This window comes from Danio rerio, chromosome 10 (assembly GCF_049306965.1).
Source record: "Danio rerio strain Tuebingen ecotype United States chromosome 10, GRCz12tu, whole genome shotgun sequence".
NCBI classification, from domain to species: Eukaryota; Metazoa; Chordata; class Actinopteri; order Cypriniformes; family Danionidae; genus Danio; species Danio rerio.
The window spans coordinates 32,514,089-32,537,728 of record NC_133185.1 but is presented as its reverse complement, the minus strand read 5'-3'; the positions used below and the strand labels follow the sequence as shown (position 1 = coordinate 32,537,728).

General features: G+C 34.7%; 1 protein-coding gene across 23 annotated transcripts in view; it reads left to right on the top strand.

Moving 5' to 3' along the window:
* auts2a (activator of transcription and developmental regulator AUTS2 a) overlaps nucleotides 1-23,640 on the top strand; it is a 761,138-nt gene that overhangs the window by 319,680 nt on the left and 417,818 nt on the right. For 16 of the 23 annotated variants that reach the window (XM_073914868.1, XM_073914858.1, XM_073914863.1 and 13 more), the window contains one exon: nucleotides 12,729-12,950. In XM_073914868.1, coding sequence (XP_073770969.1) covers nucleotides 12,729-12,950 — 222 coding nt within the window. The remainder of the gene's footprint in view (nucleotides 1-12,728; nucleotides 12,951-23,640) is intronic. The other 7 variants (XM_073914875.1, XM_073914873.1, XM_073914869.1 and 4 more) reach the window with 1 other exon arrangement.

Here is a 23,640-nt window from a genome sequence, read left to right as displayed (position 1 = left end):
ATTCGTAATAATGACAAAATATACCAATTTGTGGATCTCCTTACTTCCGGGTGCAGCTGTGGCTGGTGTAGACAGTGCTGGGAAATTTTCTTACCCCTTGGTTTCGAGTGTGGTCCTGAAAAATCTTCATTCGAAGGGCTATTCACCCCTTGCCTTAGCCATACGCCTTCAAGCTAAGGAGAATTGGAACACCCCTTCCCCTTGACGGGAACGCGCAAAATGAGAGGTAGGAGGAAGGGGAAGGGCTAAGGGGTAGAATTGGGATTGGGCCTTGATTTGGCCATTCCATCATAGAAGGAGAATTGTAGGGAAGGTTGGGATAATACCCTTAATACACATTGGCATTTCTTATTTAGCGTAACCTTTCATTAGTTTTTATTTTTTATTTTAAGTTACAAACACTAACTTTGATTAAATATTTCAATTATATGTTGTAAATTATTATTTTTTTATAATGAACATCCTGTTGCTCAGCGGATACACAACAACTCAGAAATCCCCTGTGAGTAAATCGAGGCAAAGGGAAGGGAGATGGAGTTTGACTAACGTATTCAGTATTAAACTCCATTGTGTCATTGTCATTGTGTAAATTAAATTCCTATGTTTTCATTATAATAGGTTAATTATAGAGTATAATTAATGACATTCCACACAACACTAAATGACATTCCACATCTCACATCTGTCACTCACCCTGACCTAATATCCCTGAATCTCTTGCACCCCACACCTGAGTCTCTTGAACTTGATTGTAATTATTCAGACACCTGCAGCTAATTTACACCCTCATAAAAGCCCCACTTTCACACATTCAGGACTGAGTATTGTTTTCCTGTTGTATATATTGCTAGTGTTTCTCTGTTCTTTGTTTTGCCATGCCCTGTTTTTTGATCCTGGACTGTTTTGGTATTATGATCGTTTGCTGCCTGTCCTGACCTTTTGCCTGCCCTTTGGATCACCCCTGACCACTGCCGTCTGTGCTTGTTTCGACCTCTGCCTTGACCATCATTTACAATAAACGCTGCACTTGGATCTCAGCCTTTGTTGTCATGTCCCTTACACATACCTGTATGTTATGTTTTATGTTTTGTTAAGCATTATAATCTAATTGCTTTAAAATATAATTTTGTTTTCATTTATTTTACCATGCAATTATATTCATTAGTTAACTACATAACACACAAAAATACTATTAATAAATGATAACTATAAGAATGATTACAGTTACATTACTGTAATTATATTGTTTATTAATATGCTGTTGTTTAACTAGTTGATCTTACTGTAAAATATTCCTAACTTGTGCAGATTATGTGATTTTAATTTTATATAAAAATGACATTGTGTATTAAAAATGTGCATTCAAAATATTCTAGGCTCATACATGTGTAAGTTCTTGTTTGTGCGTTTGGATCTCTGTCTGTCTGTTGTCTGACTGTGTCTTTCATTCTGTTCAGACATCATTACATTTTTGTGGTAAAGGAGATGAAAGATAAAAACCTGTGTAGACAGTAAAAACCTGCTTTGCACTTGAAAGCCCTGGCTTTTGAGTGATGTGTGTATGTGTGTGAGAGAGAGAGTGCGCAAGTGTTTTTAAGTCCCCACAGCTAAAGAAGAACTTCTAGAAAGCAAGGCAGCAAAGTGAACTCCAGGGAGCTTGTGTGTTTATGTGTGTTTGTGGGTGGATGTAGAGCTGTTCTCTATCCAGAGTTTACCTCGCTAAACCTCATAGGAGATGGATAAAAATATATATATATATATATATATATATTTATGTATAAATGAAGCAAATAAAACATTTTTTGTTTCTGAAATGGAAGCCTCTTGTAGTTCTGACACTGAATTTGAAAGTAAAATTTTGGATTCTTTGAAGTAATTTTTTTCTGTCATTTGAAAGAAACATTTTGTACTCTTAGAATGTGCTATTGTAAGATAAATGAAAAAAAGTTTGAACTAAGAGAGCGTTTACACACTTTCTAACTCAAAACTAAAAAGTTTGTATTTGCTTTAGTTAGGGCTGCATGATATTGGAAAAATAAGATATTTTGATATTTTATTGTCTTGCGATAAATATTGCATTATAAATAGAGCTTCACAAGATAGTTGAATAGCTCTATTTGATGTTCTTCTGGGGAGTCTAACAGCATTCAGGTCAAGAAATTGAATAATCAAATTGAAAAAAAAAATCTTATTTACTTTGTCTAATTTCTAGTCCAGATATCAAAAAATAATTCCTAAATCAAGTAAAAATATTGTTTTCTTTTAGAATTCAGATGAAATAAAGCTAAATTAAACGTTTTCCCTAAAAACCAGAAAGGTTATGGGGTGAGTTGCTCAGTGGGGTAAGTGATAAAATACAGTTCTGTAGGTACTGGTCAACTATAATCCAGACTTCACATTGCATATCTTTGCGATGTGACAATTACGGATGCGCACATTATATCGATATCGATGCTGATATATTGTGCAGCCCTAGCTTTAACCCATTATTTACATGACTACTGCATTTTGTGGGACTGAAAATGCTAACTTTTAAAAATGTGTTTGTGGATCCATTTGAAAACAGTGTTGTCTGTGCTCAGGACAATAAAAAGGTGTTTTTCTATACACTAATATAGACCTTTTAATTAATTTATTTGCTTTTTTCAGGGCCCAAAACAATGTTTGTTGTGGAAATGTGCAACTGACACTGTTGAAAATGGAAAACATATTAACTAAGACAATATGAGCAAATATACAGCACTTTATACCTACAATTAAACATTGAATGAAACGTTTTTTTTTTTTATTTAGCTTAGATAAAAATAGGAATAATAAAAAATAATAGTTAAAATAAGCTACATGAAACTACATTACAACAACAAATTATAAAAACAATAAAAAAAACTCATGAAAACATTCAAATTAAACAATAGAACAAAGAGAAGTAGAAATCAATATTCTATCTTTTTCAAAAGATTTATTTTCTGCCTTTTTGCCTTTATTAGATAGGACATTAGTTAGACAGGAAGCAAAATGGGAGATAGAGAGGGGTAGGGTCAGGAAATGTCCTCGAGCCAGGATTTGAACTCAGGAAACTCTAAAGTGCTATGTCAGTGCGCTAACCACTGGGCTATTGCGCCGACTGTTTTTGTAATTTTTTTGTATATTTCCAAACTACTCTGAGAAAAAAAAAAAATCTAAATCATAGTTTTACAAGAAAAAACTATTTCAGTTTTAAGAATTTCATGCTTAAATCAGTGTTACTTGCTCCTTGTTTTTTAAAAACAAAAAGAAGAAATTTTTCATTTTTTGGTTCAACCCTTTTGCGTAAACCTTCCCTAAAACGCACCAAAAGACAAAAACAACTTTTAGAATAGAAAACAGAGGTCTTTACCAAGAATTGACTTTTTTTCCAGGGATAGATTAGGCAAGTATAGATGAGCAAACCCAATCAAACATATCGTCAGATGTTTTCCCAAAGCGAACGTCTAAAATTTCCTCTGCCAGCTTTAGAGCATCACATGTTATTACACTTAATTCACACTGAAGGATCCACATTAGGGCCAGATGTGCTCGCAGATGGATTAATGAAGTTTGCCATGTTGTTGAAAGATCATGGTAGTTCCTGCAGAAGAAAAGTCCTGAGAATTAAGCCCATCCGTTGAATTATGCTTCCCAGACCCACCCTGGCTGTAGTTCAGCACATACTGCAGCGCTAGTGATCATGGAAGTGATTGCTGTGGAAAAGCCATTCAAGTTCACGCTCAGTATACTTGACAAACTCACTTTCCATATCCTCAATAAGCTCTTTTCTGTCATTCCAGAAAGTTTCCAGCCTTTCCCAAATTCCACCAGCCTCTGAAGGCTCATACAGCATTGACCGTTGTACTTTCTTTTGCAACCCAGACTTAATGTAACTGCATCCCTTAAACCAGTGTTTCTCAACCACGTTTCTGGAGGACCACCAGCACTGCATGTTTTGTATGTTTCCTTTGTCTGTCACACCTATTACAGGTCTTTCTCTGCTAATGAGATGATGATATAAATCAGGTGTGTTTGGTTAAGAAGACACAGAAAATGTGTAGAGCTGGTGGTCCTCTAGGAACGTGGTTGAGAAACACTGCCTTAGCCTTCTTTTTTTTTTGCAAATCGTAAAATACAGCGCTCCTGATATGTTTGTTGCATATATAAGATGACAGATCAACTAGAAAGAACATATTTGAGAATCTGAAATACATTACTTAGGGCTCATTCACACCGAATGCATCTTTGCTTTTAAAAATGCGACACAGGAATGAGTTTTAAAAAATGTCCATATGATGCGATATTAAGAATGTGATGTAATAACGACAATAATGGGACAATAACCCATTACAAATAGGAAAACATGTTATGATAAACACATGAAGATACATTGTATAACTCAAGATTACTGGACAACGAGCGCCTCCTCCGCCATTATATAATGGTCGTCAACTTTCCACTATAAATAGAAGCTTGCAGCGGTTGCCCCTCCTTCAATCTCATCTGATTGGACCTGACGGAGCTGCAATCTGTGTGAAAGTTAAAGATCTTACTATTTATCACAGTGTCTAAAAAGAGACAAGATGCAAATATAATGGTCAAACATGTCCGCCAAACATGTGTTCATATTGAAAAAACAATAGAGTATTGTATTGCAAATTTATCCTTTATTTGTTGATAAATATGTCCCTGTAAATATCATTAGTGTGAAACGGAACAAAAGTTGTTGCCGCCAATTTGAATCTTAAATCATGAATCATTAATTTGCATTTTTACAAAAATTTTGGCTAAAGCACATGATTCTAATGAGCCTGTGTTTTTCTTTTGAAAATTTGAAAAAAAAATATATATCTAAATGGGATAAGAGGCTTATTCATGACCATTTCAATTTGTATTGCCAGAACTGTTGATACAAGGCAGGATAGATCCATGCTTTCATGACGTTGACGCCAAATTCTGACCCTACCATCCAAGTGTCGCAGCAGAATTGAGACTCATCAGACCAGGCAACGTTTTTTCAATCCTTTATTGTCCAATTTTGGTGAACCTGTAAACATGCTTCCTTTTTTTACCTGACACCCGATGTGGTCTTCTGCTGCTGTAGCCCATCTGCCTCAAGGTTCGACGTATTGTGCGTTCAGAGATGCTCTTCTGCATACCTTGGTTGTAACGAGTGTTTTGTTTGAGTTACTGTTGCCTTTCTTCTGCTCGAACCAGTCTGACTATTCTCCTGTGACCTCTGGTATCAAAAAGCATTTGCAACCACAGAACTGCCGCTCAATGGATACTTTCTCAATTTCAGATCATTCCCTGTAAAACCTAGAGATGATTGTGCGTGAAAATCCCAGTAGATCAGCAGTTTCTGAAATACTCACACCAGCCCATCTGGCACCAACAACTCTCCCACATTCAAAGTCACTTAAATCACCTTTCTTCCCCATTCTGATGCTTGCTTTGATTTGCAGCTGATCGTCTTGACCATGTCTACATGCCTAAATGCATTAAGTTACTGCCATGTGATCGGCTGATTAGAAATTTTTAAATAACAAGAAGTTGGACAGGTATACCTAATAAAATGGCCAGTGAATATACACTGTATGTTCATACATAAAAGATACCTAATATATTTAAACATATGTGTACATATGTATATTTTTAATTCCAATAGCTGAAAAAAATATATGTAAATTAAATTTTTTGCAAGATTTTGAAAGCTGTTGCATATATGACATATTTTACAGATGTGAAATCCAAATATGAGCTGGAATGTCATATATGTACTTTGCATATCATATTTTTATATGCATCAGTCGGATGATCTGCCCATTTGTGCATCTCATGCCTACATACTGCTTCCTTTCAAAGATAACAAGCAGTAAGTCTGAACATCTCTTCAGTCTGGATATGGTAGAAGGACAGCTTCTCGTCTGCAGCAGCTGAAAGGAATCAACCGCAGCTTGAGTCTGAATGATTGTGATTGCTGAATAGAGAGATATGGCATAAATAGAGGTTGTCCCTCAGAGTGCTCTGTCAGAGCTGAAGTCTTGATGGCTGGTTATCAGCCTGTCGTATCTCGCAGTCCTGACATGCTCCGTCTGCTCAGCTGAGAGCTCTTTTCATGTCTCTGACTGACTTCAAGTACACGAACAAGGCTATTAAACATGTAACGTCTCTGAAGCATGTAATCTGATTTACTACATAAGTTTAACATGATGGATCAGCCCCGCAGGCGGATGAGGGCCAACGGCGCACACACATATAGACACACACACACACACACGCACGCACGCGCACACACACACACACAAAGTAGAAGGTTTCTCTATGCATCAGATTCCTGAAAACACATGTATTCTCATTTGGCTTGAATGCCCTGGAGGCTTGAAGTGATGCAAAATAAACACAGGATTTTGTATATAAGCAATGTTCACTAGTGTTTAAATTTGCTTGACTGTTCTACACACACTGATCAAACGGAGGGCTTTTAAAAACTGCTGTCTAATCCAGAGAAATGTTCATTTGAGCAATTCTTTTTTTTAATCACACGCCAACATTGTTTTACTCGCACACACAGAGCTTAAATGAAGAGCATAAAAGGAGCTGTCATTTAAGAAAAATAGCACAGCGCTTGAAAATGAGATAAAAAGGACAGTCTTTTACATCTCCGAAGTTAGATATGAAGAACTCGGCCCTTCAGAGAGACTTATGATCATTAGTTTTACATTGAAATCGCACTTTGCTGTCCATTATTTGGGGGGAGTTGATCTGTTCACTTATGTGCAGTCCTAAAAGCATAGGTTCCTTATTAGCATTGAAGAACATTTATCAGGGGTGGCACGGTGGCTCAGTGGTTTGCACTGTCCCCTCACAACAAGAAGGTCACTGGTTTGAGTCCCTGCTGGACTAGTTGGCATTTCTGTGTGGAGTTTGCATTTTCTCCCAGTGTTGGCCTGGGTTTCCTTTGGGTGCTCTGGGTTTCCCACTGTCCAAAGACATATGCTATAGGTGAATTGAATAAACTAAATTGGCCTTCAATAGTTCACACTTAGCTGATGATTGATTATAAAGCGTGCTTGGCAGGGAGAGAGCCCTGAGCTGATAAGATCCTCGAGCCAAGGGCTCCCTCCTGTTGCAGGGCGAGAGGGGAGTTTGAGCTCAGGTAGATCTCGAAAACTCACCTGCTGTAGTAGCTAATGAACGGATAGGGATTGCTTTTAAGATATAACTGCTTACTAGGAGCACATTTGTGATGCCGTTTTGGACGGTGAGGGGAAACTCACGTTAGAACGGGGAGAACGTAAACTCACACAGAAACCTAGACTGGCTTAATAAGGACCAGTGATGTTCTTGCTGTAATGTGACAGTGCTAACCACTGGGCCACCGTGCCACTTATCTAAGAAAAGAGGAGTAGTAGGGGTGTATGGGGGGATTCTTTAAAACGAAGATGGCTGTGATATAAAACATAGGGTATTTATAGTGACTAAGGAATTGTTTGATTGGTGAATCATGAATTGGCTAATGCATGGCAAGCTGTGTTCAATCATAAGCACGTGATCCTCTCAAAATTAGTTTATAAATAATCCCCACGTAGTGTATGAGTGTGTGTGTGTGAAAAGAGTTTATGGATATTTCCAAGTAATGGGTTGTGGCTGGAAGGGCATTCGCTGCATAAAATGTATTCTGGAATAGTTTGCTTTTTTTCCACTTTGGCGACCTCTGAAATAGAGACTAAGCCGAAGGAAAATAAATTAATGAATGAACGAACGAATGAATGAACGAATAAATGAATGAACCTTTATAGAATATAGAACTGTTTCATTACACAAAAGGTTGTTTATAAAGGGAAGAGACTGTCAAGGGAAGTTTTCAGTGTCAGAGAGCTCCCTCATCCTCCATAGGCAGCAAGGTTTGCCTTGTTTAAAGTCAAGAAAAATAGCAAAAAACATCCACAAAACAGACTATATGGCTTCATTGATTCAATCAAATTGTTATCAAGCTACGAGAATACTTTTGTGCACACATAAAACATTGAATTATTATTTATTAAACAGTTTCTTCTTCCTAGTGTCAGTTTATGCTTCAAGTGCAAGACAAGTGCAGTATATTAGAAAATATCAATAATTTTATTTACTTGTTTAAATTTTCAAACTAAATGAATAAAATCAATGACTTGCTTCTGATGACGTGTTTCATTACTGAATAAATCAACAGTCATAAAAAAATCGCTTGAATTATTTAATAATAAACTTGTCATTTGGCAGTTAAAATAGTACAAAAAGTTACATGTTACTTGTCACTATCATTGTTACAGTCTCTAATGGATGGTTCATCCAAAAATGAAAAATAATTTTTTGTTTGATTTTTTGTTTCTTTCTTCTGTTGGACACAAAAGACGATATTTTGAGGAAAGCTATGAACTTGTAACCATTGACATCTATTGTGTTTTGCTACTATGGAAATTGAAGGGTATAGGCATCAAGCTTTCTTCAAAACATCTGTTGTGTTCAACAGAAGAAAGAAACTCATAAAGGTTTAGAACCACTTGAGGGTGAGTAAATACACAATGAGTATATTGTCATTTTTGGCCAAACTATTCTTTTTAACCATACATGGTTTTTGCCACATTCATACCTCCATGGGGGCGCCACAGCGAAATTCATTCCTGCCATGGCGACATTACAGCTTCTCATTTAAAAACATTCAGTTGTTACTCTTTGTATTTTTTTTTATAGTGGGTTATAATTGCTCCAAATCGTATTAAAATGTAAGTGAATTATAATAGAGCAAACTTTTATGTAATCGTAGGAGTGCCCTGTGTCATTTGTTTAACCGTTTAAGGTTACATGGTGACTGACTGACAGGGCTGTGCGATGTGTGAGGCCAGAAAACACAATGTAGCTTTCAGTTATGATGAATAAATAAAGGTCCATGGTTCTGCACACAATTACTTTATCTGCCACTCTGTAGGTCTATTGCAGACATTTATAAATCTTCCTAGCAAATCTAATAAATGTTGGAGATACTCGTTACATAAATGCACTAAATCACACTTCAGCAGCGTTTATTTGAGAGAGCACAAGAAGATCTGCGCTTAAGCAGCGTATATTTGAGGGTGTGCAAGAAGTTTTGTGCATGAACAGAGGAAACCGTTGCTTAAGCAGAGATTTGCATATTAGTATTACATGAATGCAATCTCGACGTGTAATACTGTGCTCACGACAGTTGTCATTGAAATAATTCTATAGGTAGTTGGAAGATCTGTGTTAAAGTCCTGCCACCACAGCTGGAAAAAAATCTTGGAGGAAACACTGCTACATAATTTATATAATCTTATAATATATATAATCTTTTAAGTTACTTTCATATAGTGATTTATACAATTTTGACATACCTGTTTATTTCTGAACTATAAACTTTTATAGTACTTCTAGTGACACTTTGATATTTTTGGCAACACAGAAATAATGATAATTGTTTTGTTAATCAAACTGACTCTGTTTCTTAACTATTCATGACATTGATATCTTAGAAGTAGGGTAAACTGAGATCTGAATGTTCTGCTGAATCTTCCTATAGGGCTGGGCTGATAATCGGTATTATATCTAATCGCAAAAAAATGATGTCAATAACAATGATAAGCTCTCGACTTTTTACTCTATATTGATCTAAGAGCCAGTCACACAGCAGAAATGTGCAACAATGGAAATCCAGAAGTGTGTTAATAATAGAGATGCAGAGATATATTCGCCTATAGAAAATAGGTTATTTAATGGAGCCTCTAATTTTTGTGACCTCAGTCATTGCGTGGAATACTCTTTAAAATATGGAAGCATTAACAACTGATATCAAAATAGTTTTTGTTTAATATGGAAAATACGTAATCGAGATTTCGTTTTTGCCATATCACCCAGCCCTATCTTCCTACTTGTATTACATTCTGTTTTCTGAATCCAATTCTCCATTCACACAGGTTTCCACATCTTTTTGCTGTTTCTACTAGACGTTCCTCCTCTGAACTGTATCGAATATCTCACTTTTCCTTCCTTTGGTGTAGTGTTTTCAGCACGGGAAGTATCTATCTCTCTGCAGTATAATAATGTAATTGATTGGTTCTGTAAGCAGAGATATGTGGAGATACACAGCTCCCCTGCAGAGACGAGCTTTGTCATATTGAATATTGATCTTCCTGTCTGGAGAGCTAGGAGAAAGTTGTGTGTCAGACCCGAGCGCTGCTCTTCTGCTTCCACTGCTGTACTTCAGACTCCTTTTATCATAAGGTTTCTGTGGGGTAAAGATTATTTTATTTAGCAGCTTGGCAGAACAGTGTTTGCTGGAGGTAGACAAGTGTGCACTACTTAGAGTGTATAATAAGTTTTAACACAAATGTTACATTGAGGCTGTGAGGGTTTTAATGATGTTTCCTTACATTCCTCAAAGACTGTTTCTTCTGCTTACCACACTATAGAAAGCCATTTTAACATTTCATTTATAAAACAAACTAGTATATTGTTATACTTTTTGTACTTTTTTGATACTAGCAGTTAGCATCAAGTCATTAGATACTAATTAAACTGATACTAGTAATTATTCAGTAGGTACTAGTATGTGATAATTTGATACTAGCACTTATTCAATTCTGTATTTAGATATTAATACCTATTACAGGGTGGCACGGTGGCTCAGAGGTTAGCACTGTTGCCTCACAGCAAGAAGGTTGTGGGGTTTGCATGTTCTTCCTATATCCAAAGACATGCAGTATTGGATTAATTAAATTGGCTGTAGTGCATGAGTGCATGTGTGAGAGTGTATGGGTGTTTCCCAGTACTGGGTTATGGCTTGAAGGGAATATGCTGTCTAAAACATATGCCATAATAGTCTGTGTTTCATTCTGCTGTGGTGAGCCCTGACATACAGTCGAAGTCAGAATTATCAAACCCCCTGAATTTTTAGCCCCGTTTTTTTTTCTTCACAATTTCTGTTTCCCAATTTTAGAGAGCAGATTTTTGTCAACACATTTCTTAACATAATAGTTTTAATAGCTTATTTCTAATAACTGATTTATTTTATCTTTGCCATGATGACAGTAAATAATATTTACGATAACATTTTCGAGACACTTCTATACAGCTTAAGTGACAATTAAAGGCTTAACTAGTTTAATTAGGTTAACTAGGCTGGTTAGGGTAATTAGAAAAGTTATTGTACAACGATGGATTGTTCTGTAGACTGTCGAAGAAAAAATATTATCAGACATACTGAGAAAATGTCCTATATTTGGGAAATATTTTAAAAGAAAACAAAAGCAAAGGGGGCTAATAATTCTGACTTCAACTTGATAAGGGACTAAGCTAAGGTAAATTAATAAATAAATAATGCCTATTAAAAATATACTATTTCAATGGTAACTATTGATTTTTATTATATTCTTGCTTACGGAAGGTTTTTAAGCCAAAATATGTTGGTAATATCAATAAATGTATCTTCTTTATAACAAGTAGTGCTGGAATCCTCTTTTTTATTATTACTTTTTTTAACAATTGTCCTATAAGGGGATCTGTGATTGAGATGAACTGTTCAGTTTTGACTAATGCAGTTGTGACTAGTACATATTTTTAGATATTTGTCTGTATTCAATGGGTATGATTATCTGATGAGTGTCTTTTAAAAATGTACTAGTACCTAAATAATAGTAGCTGATGAATTAGAACCGGCTAGTGGTTATGGCAAATAAGCATTTCACTGCATAACAGATTGTGTGTGTATGACTGTGTATGTGACAAATACAATTTTAATTTAAGAACCAGGACTAGGATTAGAATAGAAAATATACCAAAAAATATATATACTAGTAGCATGGAAGTAGTATGTTTATATTTACATTTATTAATTAGCAGACAAATATACACTCATGAATTAGTTTTTTCTTAAATTAAGTTAAAGGTAGACAATCTTCAGTCTTTAATGGCGTATATGCACACGGACTTTTAATTTTCAGACAGCCAGCCCAACAGCTTCCATCTTTTCATTACAAAATCGCCACATTTAAGATCTGTTTTCTTTAAAAATAAGTAACCTTTACTGCCTAATAGCTATATGATATAAAGTGGGTCTCTGTCCGGACAGGAAGCACTGCGTTAACTTTCATTCTTCTCTGCCATCTCTTTAAAATATGAATAATGAATTTACTCCAGTTTTTTCAAAGGAGTTTCTGCGCTAGTCTGCTGCAACTCTGCGACGGTGCTAGAGTTTACACAGTCTATCATCTCGTTTTACGCTTTAACAACTAAATGAATGCTTTAGTTTATTTAGCTGGTTGTATTTTAATTAACTTACAATGTTGATGCTGTAAAATTAAACTTATAAAATTTAAAATTAGTCACAGAAACCTTTTACCGGAAGTTTATCGTTGGCTGAAAAACACTAGCTGGCATATAACCCATTGGTTCCACAACCTGCCAGCTCTAGCGCCATTCTCCACTATTTGAAATAGTTTAAAATTTTATTAAAATTTTTATGTACCTTGCTGTACTACGGGGCCAGGTACAGTTTGGCTTCCAACATTCTATTAGATGTCTACTTTTAAGTTCTGCAGAAGAATGAAACTCGCAAAGGTTTGAAAAAACTAAATAATGACTTAATTTCCTTGTATTTTTTCAGATGAACCGTACTATTATTTTGTCATCCAATAAGTGTAATACTCATATATTTTGTCTTCTGCCAGAAGGACATGACACTGAAGCCCCATGAGCGGAGGCAGAACCAGGCAGGACCACTGCGCAAGAAGAAACCTGGCCGAGTGGCTAACGGACTGAGCCTGGATCTACACAAGGACCGGCTCAACCACAGCAACCACCAGCACTCAGACCAGGAAAACAACCCTCGTCTGGCCAGGACACACAGCAAGAAGAAGAAGAAGAAACACCTGCAGAAGAAACACCGACCCGTGAGTCACACTTTATCTCTATTCTGCCTGTGTTCAAATATCACAAATGTTATTACACACAAATAAATCCAAATGGGAGCTTTAATGCAGTTGCTAACTTTGCATATTTATTGCTTATCTTTTTTTAGAGGAATTCTAATGATTTTCCACAATACTGTGCTTGAGCATCAGCATTTGGTTGGAGTAAAACCAGAGTCAGACAGAACAATTAATTTGGATAGGTTTTTTAATTTTTTTTTTGTTTCATGATTGAAAACCAGTCTATGCCATGTATATTATCTTGTTTTACAAAGGTTTTGGAATTATGTTTTTATTATTGTAAGTAATAAGTAGGGCCAGACAGAACCTGCAGACGTTTTAGCAATTTCTGCTGAGAATTTTGTAAAAAATCTGCAGCTTTATGAGTAATGATTTTAGTAGTATCGCAACTAAAAACGTAATATATGAAATAAAATTAATAACCTTTTATTTAATGTTTACAATGCAAATCCAATTAGCCGCACTTATTTGGTAAACAAAGCAAGTCTCTTACATAATATAACTATTAAAAGATGCAAAATATTAATTTACAAGTGGTATTGTACATAAATCATATGAACATTTTAATATTACTATTATTATTTCATAAAAATATTTGTAAAATTAATTTAAAAATTAAATAAATATAAATTTGCACACAAGTAATTACTTAGACTCAATAATGGGCTAAAAATATTCAGAAATCTGTGGATTTCTGTGCGCACAGATTCCGTGTGGGCCCAGTAATAGTAATTAAATTAAACTAAAATTAAATTAAAATTTTATGTAATTTATTAAAAGCTTTTTTAAATATCACAATTTCATTTTAGTTCATGTTTTTTTTCAGATAAATTCAGTGCAATTATATTGGTGTTTGTAATTTAATTTAATTTAATATTTTAAATTTTACACATATGCATTTATTGCATGATCTTTCTTTAAATTTTTGTTACTAGCTAAGATTGTTTTAGTTTTCATTGTTAGTATTTACATTTTATATATTAGTATTATTTATTAGTATTTTTATTCTATAATAAGTTTTGTGCTAATGACCAGGGACAAAGAGAAAATGTCTGCAGACATTTTTTACTATTTCTGCACAGAATTTAATTTAAAAATCAGTGGATTTATGCAGAATGATTTTGCGAGTATTGTTACTAAAAACTTAAAATATGAAATACATTTTTTTTAACTTGCATTTGATGTTTACGATGTAAATGCAATTAGATCCACTTATTTGATAAACAAAGCAAGTCTCATATAATATATCTACTGAAAGACTGAAAATATTACTTTACAATCTGTACTGCAAATAAATCAAATGAACATTTGTCTATTAGTCAATAATATTACTGCAATGAATTAAAAACTGAATAAGGTATATGCAAAAGTATGAGGAAGGACTTTTAATTTTGCTGTAACCTGCTTTTGACGAATTGTATGCAATTACAAAATTGCAGCGTTTAAGTTGTGTTTTTTTTTTAAATCTTCACTGCCTGATTTATATACGATATATCAATGATGGGTCTCAGATTGTGCAAAAAGCACTGCATTATATAAAATTTTCTTCTGCCACGTCTTACAACATCAATGCTGTAAAAGGACCCGTATAAAATTGAAAAAAGTCACATTAACCAATCAGTTCATCAATCTGGGAAGAAACACTAGCTGCGCATAAACCATATGAATATAAATTTACACACATTTACACAAGTAAATAAATAAACTCAATGATTGGTTAAATATCTGTGGAAATGTGCAGATTCCGTGTGGCCCTGCTCTCTGTGGGATTTTATCTGTTCACACCTCATCTAGTTACAATTGACCTTAATATGGTGCTGCTTTGTTTCAGGGCAGTCTTATGAATTTCTTTTCCAAATGAAGTCTTGATTAGATTGTGTAGAGATGATGTACACCTATAGTCATGCTAATTTCTCAAAGCCTCATATAATGTCAGTCTGTCTTCCCCGAGAATGACTGAACAACAGAAGAGGTGCGACAATCTGCCTCCATTAAAGCCGAGCTCATTTGAATCAAGTAATTGCCACCGATCATTAGCCGTTTCTGTCACAGCACAAGACTTATTGCTGATCTAATCGGAGGAGGTAATTAATATGACACCGGGTTGGTGGTTTTGTTGGGTCTTCCAGACGTTACACGCTGACAAAAGTGTGGACTGATTTACAAAAGTGCCAAAGTAGGGAGCGAGAGAATAATAGAGATTGTGTCCTCTAAGATTAGATGTGTAAAGACACTGCTGATTAATTCTGTCATTAAGGACGAACGAGAAAAAGGACAGGCTCCGGCTTTTTTTGGGCACTTGTTTTATGGCGCTAATTAAATTAGTCACTCTTGTTATTGTTGCTGCGAGGTGTTGCTCTCTTGCTCTTTGTGTTTGCCTGCGTTTGTAACATCCTCTTGTTTTTACTAATGAGTATTTATGGCATGTTTACACAGAGGAATTGCCACTGCAGAGTAAGCAATCAGATGGCCACATACGCTACATTGAACACACAAACACACACATAAACACCCTTAAAGGAACAATTCATCCGAAAAATGAAGATTATGTCATCAGTTAACCCTGATGTACTTCAGGCCAAATTGAAGAATGAGCTGCTGTGATATAATTTAGAACTTAATAAGTCCATAATAAAGTTAATTTGGAGTGTTTCAGCATTTCTAAATGGCTTGCCAAATTTGCAGCACAATTTGGTTAAAGTTTCACGTTTGAACAAAGGTAATCTGTGTCGAATATGTTATAAGTGCAACACAAGCTCCTTAAAAATGTGTGCGAAACTGCGAAAAGTGCTTCAATATATATGTTTGCCTGCATTTTGTAGGTTCAAAGAATATTACTTACAAACGGGAAATATTATTAAGGAATAGATTATTTTCATGCAGACCTTTGCACGGCACATTATATATACCACAAAACACTTTAAAAGTGTCTATGATGTGTAATCAAGCATGTAGGGCTCACTACATCATCTTCGTATGGGCGACTTTGCTGCCGTGGCTCTGTAGCTCATCTTGTATGGTGTCGTGTACTTGGGATACAGAGCATCGGGCTTCCACATAACACAGTACAAATATGTAGCCGCAATGAGATTTTGGGATGGATTGTGTTTAGGAAGGGATATAGGTTTCGTGATCGCAAGGTGATATATACAGCCTCATGCAAAAGTTTGGCTACTCTTGATAGTTTTTTTAATAATTGCGAGTCATAGGCTGCTGGCCTTTCATATCAGCAAATGTATTTGGATATATTTTATACCCTAGGAAAAAAGCAACATTTCAGTTCTGATATAACTTATTTAATCAACAGGTGCAATGCAATTTAGGTCATAACAAAAACCGACAGGTGCAAAAATTTGGGTGCCCCAACAGAATAATGACATCAATCTTTTGTACATCCACCTTTTGCTGAAACAACAGCCTGTAGACACTTCTTATGGTCAAGGATAAGTGCCTGAATTCTTAATAATAATACATTTTATTTAAAGGCGCCTTTCTAGCAACTCAAGGACACCGTACAATCAACAAGAATAATAAAACAACAAGAGAAATAATAAAATATACACAGCAATAGTGCAAAAAAAATAATTAAGTATTAAAAGCCATCTTAAATAAGTTGGTTTTGAGTTTTGATTTGAACAGTGTAAGGGAGTCAATGTTTCTGATGGCAGGTGTTAGTGAGTTTTTTAATTGCTTATTGTGTTATTAGGAGGAAAACTTTATATAAAAGACTCTTTCGACACCTAAAGAAAAGATAAAACAGTGTTGGAAGACAAGCATATCTAAACAATTAAAACAATTTTAAAAATATTCACAAATTAAAACTATTCTAAAGGGTCTGCCTGTATGTGCTCTTTGACTCTTTATATTACCAGTTGTCATTGCCTTGCATTTTATGGATCACATTTTCACCTGAAAATTCTTAAATGACTCAGTTGTGTTTTTTTAAAGCCTCAAACACGGTGATGTTTTATGGTCGCATATTAATTGTAACTAGTAAACAGATTATGAATATGTGGTAAATATTTTGTTAAACTATATATTATTATTATTATTATAATTACAATAATAATTATAATTTTATTATTATTACATTTAATATTATTTAACATAAAAATATTTTGCACTTATAGCAACACCAACGACAACATTTATTACTTATTTATTATTATTTTGTTGTTGTTTTTGGTGTTGTTGTTATTATTATTATTATTATTATTATTATTATTATTATTATTATTATTTTTATTATTATTATTATTATTAAAAACTGAAGAAAAAAGTCACCTATATTACATCTTGGATGGTCTGGATGTGAGTAAACTACCAACTAATTTATTTCTAGCTGAACCTTTAATGGTGCATTTACACTGCTTTTGTAGAGTCGCGCGCGCTTGAAATCACAAGAGTAAATCATGACCGAAAATATTTTTTAAGGGTGATATATATCTTTAAAGACATGCTCAGAGGTGTACACACACTTTTCCTTCAACAGAAGCTGAAGACAGGAAGGATACAGATACCATTTGTCCTTGTTAGAGAGAGAGGGAGAGAGATTGTGTAGCTCTCTCTCTCGTTCATCATGTGTATTCTGCCCATGGCTGAATTAAAGGCAGACAAATCCATCTCTCATGGAGCAGTCCGAGGGAAGTGATGGCTGGGACACTTTAAGCTTTTATCAAACACCAAGGCAATGGCCATAAACTTGAGTTATGCTGGATGCTGGAGAATTAAATTCCCTTTCTGCATTGTTTCCTCCTCTTTCTCCCTCGCTCTTCTTTTCTGCCCATTCATGTGTGTGTGTGTGTGTGTGTGTGTGTGTGTGTGTGTGTGTGTGTGTGTATGTGTGTGTGATGCATGACACAGGTGTGTGTTTAAAGAGCGTGTCAAACATAGTGATGTTTCATGGTCGCGTATTAATTGTAACTTGTAAACAGATTATGACTATATGGTAAATATTTTGCTAAACTGTTTATTCATTTTCCTATGTTGCCAAAGGATGCATTTAATTCAGGAAAATACAGTAAAATTGTGAAATATGAATGCTGATACAGTTTAATACATGCTAATATTTTACATTAATTAATTACACAGAACTAAAATTATGTTATTACAGTAATATATTATAATAAATGTTTAATGTAGTTGAATATGTTAACACTTTTTAAAATACTTTTCAAAATAAAATATGTCCTTGTGATGGCAAAAGTTCTGTCAAAAATAAAATGGACTTTTTTTTGTACTACTGTTAAGTTTATTATAATTAATGTGTTGTGTATTTGAATATTTTAACACTTTTTAAAATACTTTTCAAGATACAGAATATCCTTGCAAAACTACTGTCAAAAGTAGCCATCATCACTAGTTTTTAAAGTCATTCTAATATTGTATGCTAATATTTTATTATAATTCTGCAGATATTTGTTTTTAAAATAGAAAGTTGAAAAGAAAAATGGTGGTGCTGTTAATTATTGTAATTTTTGCAGCATACAGATCTTTGCAAACTGAAGCACATAAACAAACCTTGCACACTAAGTCCAATGCATAATAATTAATCCATTCCGAAAAAAACACAAAACATTTGGGAGCATAGGCTGCATATTGTGTTCATCCAATCAAAGAGCTGGGCTGGATTATTCCGAAAAGCAAAGTTTATTTCGGAAAATCAGTATAACTTTAATACATTGCTTGTGTTACTTCACACATTTACACAGTGGTGGGAGATTACTAAAAATCATACTCAATTAAAAGTACCAAGTAAAAGTACCATTACTTGCCCTAAAATGTAGTGTAAGTAGAGTAAAAGTATCTGTTGTAAATATTAATCAAAGTATGAGTAAAAAGTAACCCTATTAAAAGTACTCAAGAGTAGTGAGTATTACTCTGTGAAAAGCTGATGATTTACATTTAATTTGTGGATGTGTGTAAACGTAACATTCTGTAGTGCATTTAGTTATTACCCAGCAGGCCCACAACATCATAAGACATTAATATTATGTTAGATTTAGGTTGTGATATCAGGTGAGCAAAATTCAATGTTTAGCCAGCGTCTAAGGACAAAATTTTTTTGATTTCCAATAATGATGTCAAATGATGTCAAATTTGGTTGATTTTAGGTTCTGTTGAAAAGTGACCAAAATCCAACATCGAGCCAGCATCTTATAACCAAAATCCAACATCTGATAGATGTCATAGTTGTAATGTCCACACATCATAAGCTGTAACATTATTAGACGTTGATATTTGGTTGATTTTAGGTTGGACGTTGGACATTGACATCTGCTGGAGGTTGAATTGTAAAAACAACCTGATTTTTATTTCCAAACAAAATGCAACCGCCCCACGACGTTGATGTACAATGTCAATCTGAGGTCATGTTGAAGTCTTGTGCCTGCTGGGTGTTTAAGGCCATTTTGGTCATCATACAGTAAACATTCGTCATCTTCTCATCAGTGACATGCATCTAAACAGTCTCTGGGTCAAGTGCGTGTAAAGATTTTAAACATCATCTTGGACACTTGAATGCTTTCCAACAGTTTGCTGCAACTATAAAGTGCCTATGTCTTGAGGTAGTTCATAATGACATTATCACAGGACTGATTTTTCTAATCCCCATAGACAAGAAAAAGTAAAATAGTGACTGCAGGTTGAAGGTAAGTAGTGGTGTAAAAGTACCAATACAACACTAAAAATGTACTAAAGGGAAAGTAAAAGTACTCTCTAAAACTACTTAATAAATCACAATTCCTGAGAAAAACTACTCAATTACAGTAATTTGAGTATTTGTAATTAGTTACTTTACACCACTGCATTTAAACAAATCTTGAACAGAGACTGGCAGAACCTAGACATTATAGATGGCGGCCGCGTTGACCTGTTGAAGCAACAGACTGAAAGCGGAGCATGCTTTCTATTATAATGTCTATGAGCAGTACGTCAAATGTATGTTCTCTCACACACACACACACACACACACACACACACACACACACACACACACACACACACACACACACACACACACACACACCAAACAGCAACAGGGCAGAGGTCATAAAGTTATCTGTAGCTCAAATGACAGCATTCTATATTTAGCTTGTCATACGGAGACTCTAAACTATCAAAACACCTCTCAAACACCCATTTTCAGATGCGAAAAGTGTAAAAAATCAAACCCGGTTCGAATTTTTTTATGACTGACGAAAGTTTCAGAGCCAGGGTGTCAATGTGATTCACACAACATGGAATTGAATTTTATTTTTAACATGCGAAAATTACGGACAAAAATTTTGGATTCAACTTTAATGGCCCTATCATACACCCATCGCAAAAAGGTGCAAGACGTGGTTGCCCCAACATGTTGTTATTTTTAGACCAATGCAACCTTAATTTTCCCATTTTCTGCCACGTTGTTTAAATAGCAAATACATTTGCGCCACTTTGTGGACTCATGGATGTTTCGGTCTAGAAAAGAGGTGTGTTAAGGCGCATTGTTGGTGACAAGCTTAGATTTGTCCACCTATCAGGTTTTAGACCATATGGGGGACAGCATGTGTGTTTGGATATAACTCAGTTTTTTGACCACACTTCTTTATTATTACTCATTTATTTGTCTGCTGGAAAGTGAATTTAGAATTTGTTTTGAAACGAATCTTTGCGCTTAACAAATAAAATTAATTATGTAGGCTAATGGATGTCTGTGCGCAGCCTACAACACTGTTTTCTTATCCACCAAAGTGAGAAAGAGAAAGTGAAAGTAATGGCCGATTGGAGGAGGCTCATTCTTTATCCTCTTGCTGCAGATGTTCTCTTTAACTGTTTTATCGCTAGTAAAGCAATTAGTTTTTTCACTTACAAAGTCCGCCATGTAAATAGCAAATGGGCCCTGCGCTTTAGACTCTGCGCGTAGATCCTTAAAACAGAGCCCTAAGTCTTTCAATCAAATTTCTCCTTGTTGGAAATAAAAAAAAGATTAAGTGTTCATTTTAAAAACACTATGTATATTCATATTATAACAAAATTTTCTTGTATTACAAAACTAACCTACTTTATCATTATAGTTTTTTTTTTAACCAAGCTGTTTGTAAAACAGTCCAGTTTTTTTCCCTGCAGCTAGTGGAGCCCATCTTGCACTCTCTGCCTTTGTGTATTTGTAATGGCAAGTGTCTGTATATATATCTGTGTGTGTGTGTGTGTGTGTGTGTGTGTATGTGTGTGTGTGTGTGTGGTTTTGAAGCTCCAGCAGATGGGTCTCAGTGTTTCCTGCTGAGTTGACTCAGTTGACAGCTCTGACTCACCTTTATATCGCTGTCACACAAAATATTGTTCACAGTCTCGGCTTCAGAAGCCTTGGCCGTCTCTCCTGAGCCCTGAACAGCTGTCCACTACAGAGGAGCATTTATGTCACATACTGCAAAGAAAAACAGGATTACCATAAGACCATTTTCCAAAGCGTCGGTCATATAGTGTCATATGGACAGATGCTGGAGTCTGGCCCAGCCTGAAAGAAGCTAAGGACGTATGGCTGATTACATATCATTTCTGAGGAAATGTTATGCTTAAGATTTTGTGGTTTAGTGATTGTAGCCATGTATTATCTTAATTATTAAGAAAAACAACCAAAAACTCATTTATTCATTAATTTTCTTTATGGCTTTGACCCTTCATTAATCCGGAGTCTCCACAACTTAATGAACCGCCAGCTTATCCAGCATGTGTTTTACACAGTGGATGCCCTTCCAGCTGCAACCCAACACTGGGAAAGGGCATATATTATGTGGCCATAAATGCTTTTTTTATGCAGGGCATTACATGTGCAGTATATTCTTTATATTTTTAACATTAAAACACAGGAGGGGAAAAGTCACTTTAAAAAACACATAATAGTTATTATAATTATTTATTTATTTATTATTATTATTAGTAGTAGTATTATTAAGTTGTTATTTATTATATTATATTATATTATATTATATTATATTATATTATATTATATTATATTATATTATATTATATTATATTATTCATTTTCTTTGGAAAGAAAAGTGTGTGTGTGTGTGTGTGTGTGTGTGTGTGTGTGTGTGTGTGTGTGTGTGTGTGTGTGTGTGTGTGTGTGTGTGTGTGTGTGTGTGAATGAGTGTGTATAGATGTTTCCCAGTGATGGGTTGCAGCTGGAAGGGCATACGCTGTGTAAAACTTATGCTGGATAAGTTGGTGATTCAATCCGCTGTGGAGACCCCTGATTAAAAAAGGGACTAAGCCACATTCATTGTTATTATTTATTTGTTTGTTTGTTTATTATTTATTTATTTATTTATTTATTTATTAACAAAACTAATAATCTTAAAGTGACATAAATCGGATATACTTGTTCAGGCACCCCGACAGACAGGGTCTTTCTAGGCTCAGTCCTTTTTGTAGTAAATCCCATGCAGGTCCAGCAACAGCAGTCATATATAAACATAAAGCCAGCAGCAGTCTCAACTCCTTACATATTGCCTCCTCCTGATAAAAGTCTGCTGTCAGGAAAAAGCAAACACTCAGCTCTGCTCTGCTTTGCTCTGCTCTCCACAACCACTCTTTGTCAAGCTCTTATAGGCATGTATGACAGAGATATATGAACGAACGCCTCTTAACCCACTGGTAATTAGAGGCTGCAGGAATGTGACATGTTTGGAAATAATCATTACGAGAGCTGTCATAACTGCTATGGCAGCTGTCTACACTTCTTATCAAATGCTGTTTAAAAGAAGCTCACTTTATTTTGGGCTCTTGATTTGATAATATTAGTCCTGTTATTCACTTTTTGTTATTGACTCCTACTTACAGTATTGATTGTAAAAGTAAAGCAGTTGGTTTTCTGTTTATGTATCTGGAACATGGTCAAGCAGAAAAAATGTCTTAAAATACTGATGATCCACCAAACTATCTTGGCAATTTATACGTTTTTGATTTAGTGGCTTAATTCATATTAATTTGCATGTTTACATTTTTATATGATTTACTCATCCCCCAATGAGGGCTAGGTTTAGGGGACGTGCATCATTTTAAAAATCGTATATTTTCACACAAATTAAATTTGTTGAATTTTATGAACTTTACGAATTAGCCAATTATCTGATAATACATAAAATAGTCAAGTTTCTTGGTGGGATCTGTCTGGCCAATCAGGCTGGCCTATATTTTAAAGACTAAAGCATTAACAAGTGTAACCAATAACATTTAGCATTTTTTACAGTATTAAATAGTATTGAAGTTATTATTTTATTTATTAAAATTTTTTTTAAATGGCATTAAAAAAAGTTGTAATTAGTACTTATTTTCTAGTCTATGGTGTGTTAACATGGACAGAAAGTGGCAATAAAGTTATTAGATAAATGATAAGATTTCCATTATGCCCATTTTTCCACACAGTATTTTTGACATTTATACTTAAAAAGAAAAACAGAAGAAGAAGAAGAAGAAGAAGAAGAAGAAGAAGAAGAAGAACAACAACAACAACAACAACAATAAAGTAATAAAAAGTTTCTTGAGCAAAACATCTGTAATAATCAAATGGACTGTACACCATAAAAATAAAAATAAAATGAAATAAATTAAAGTAGTCACTAATTTACTCTCCTTCAGGTGGTTCCACACCTTTATGAGTTTCCAT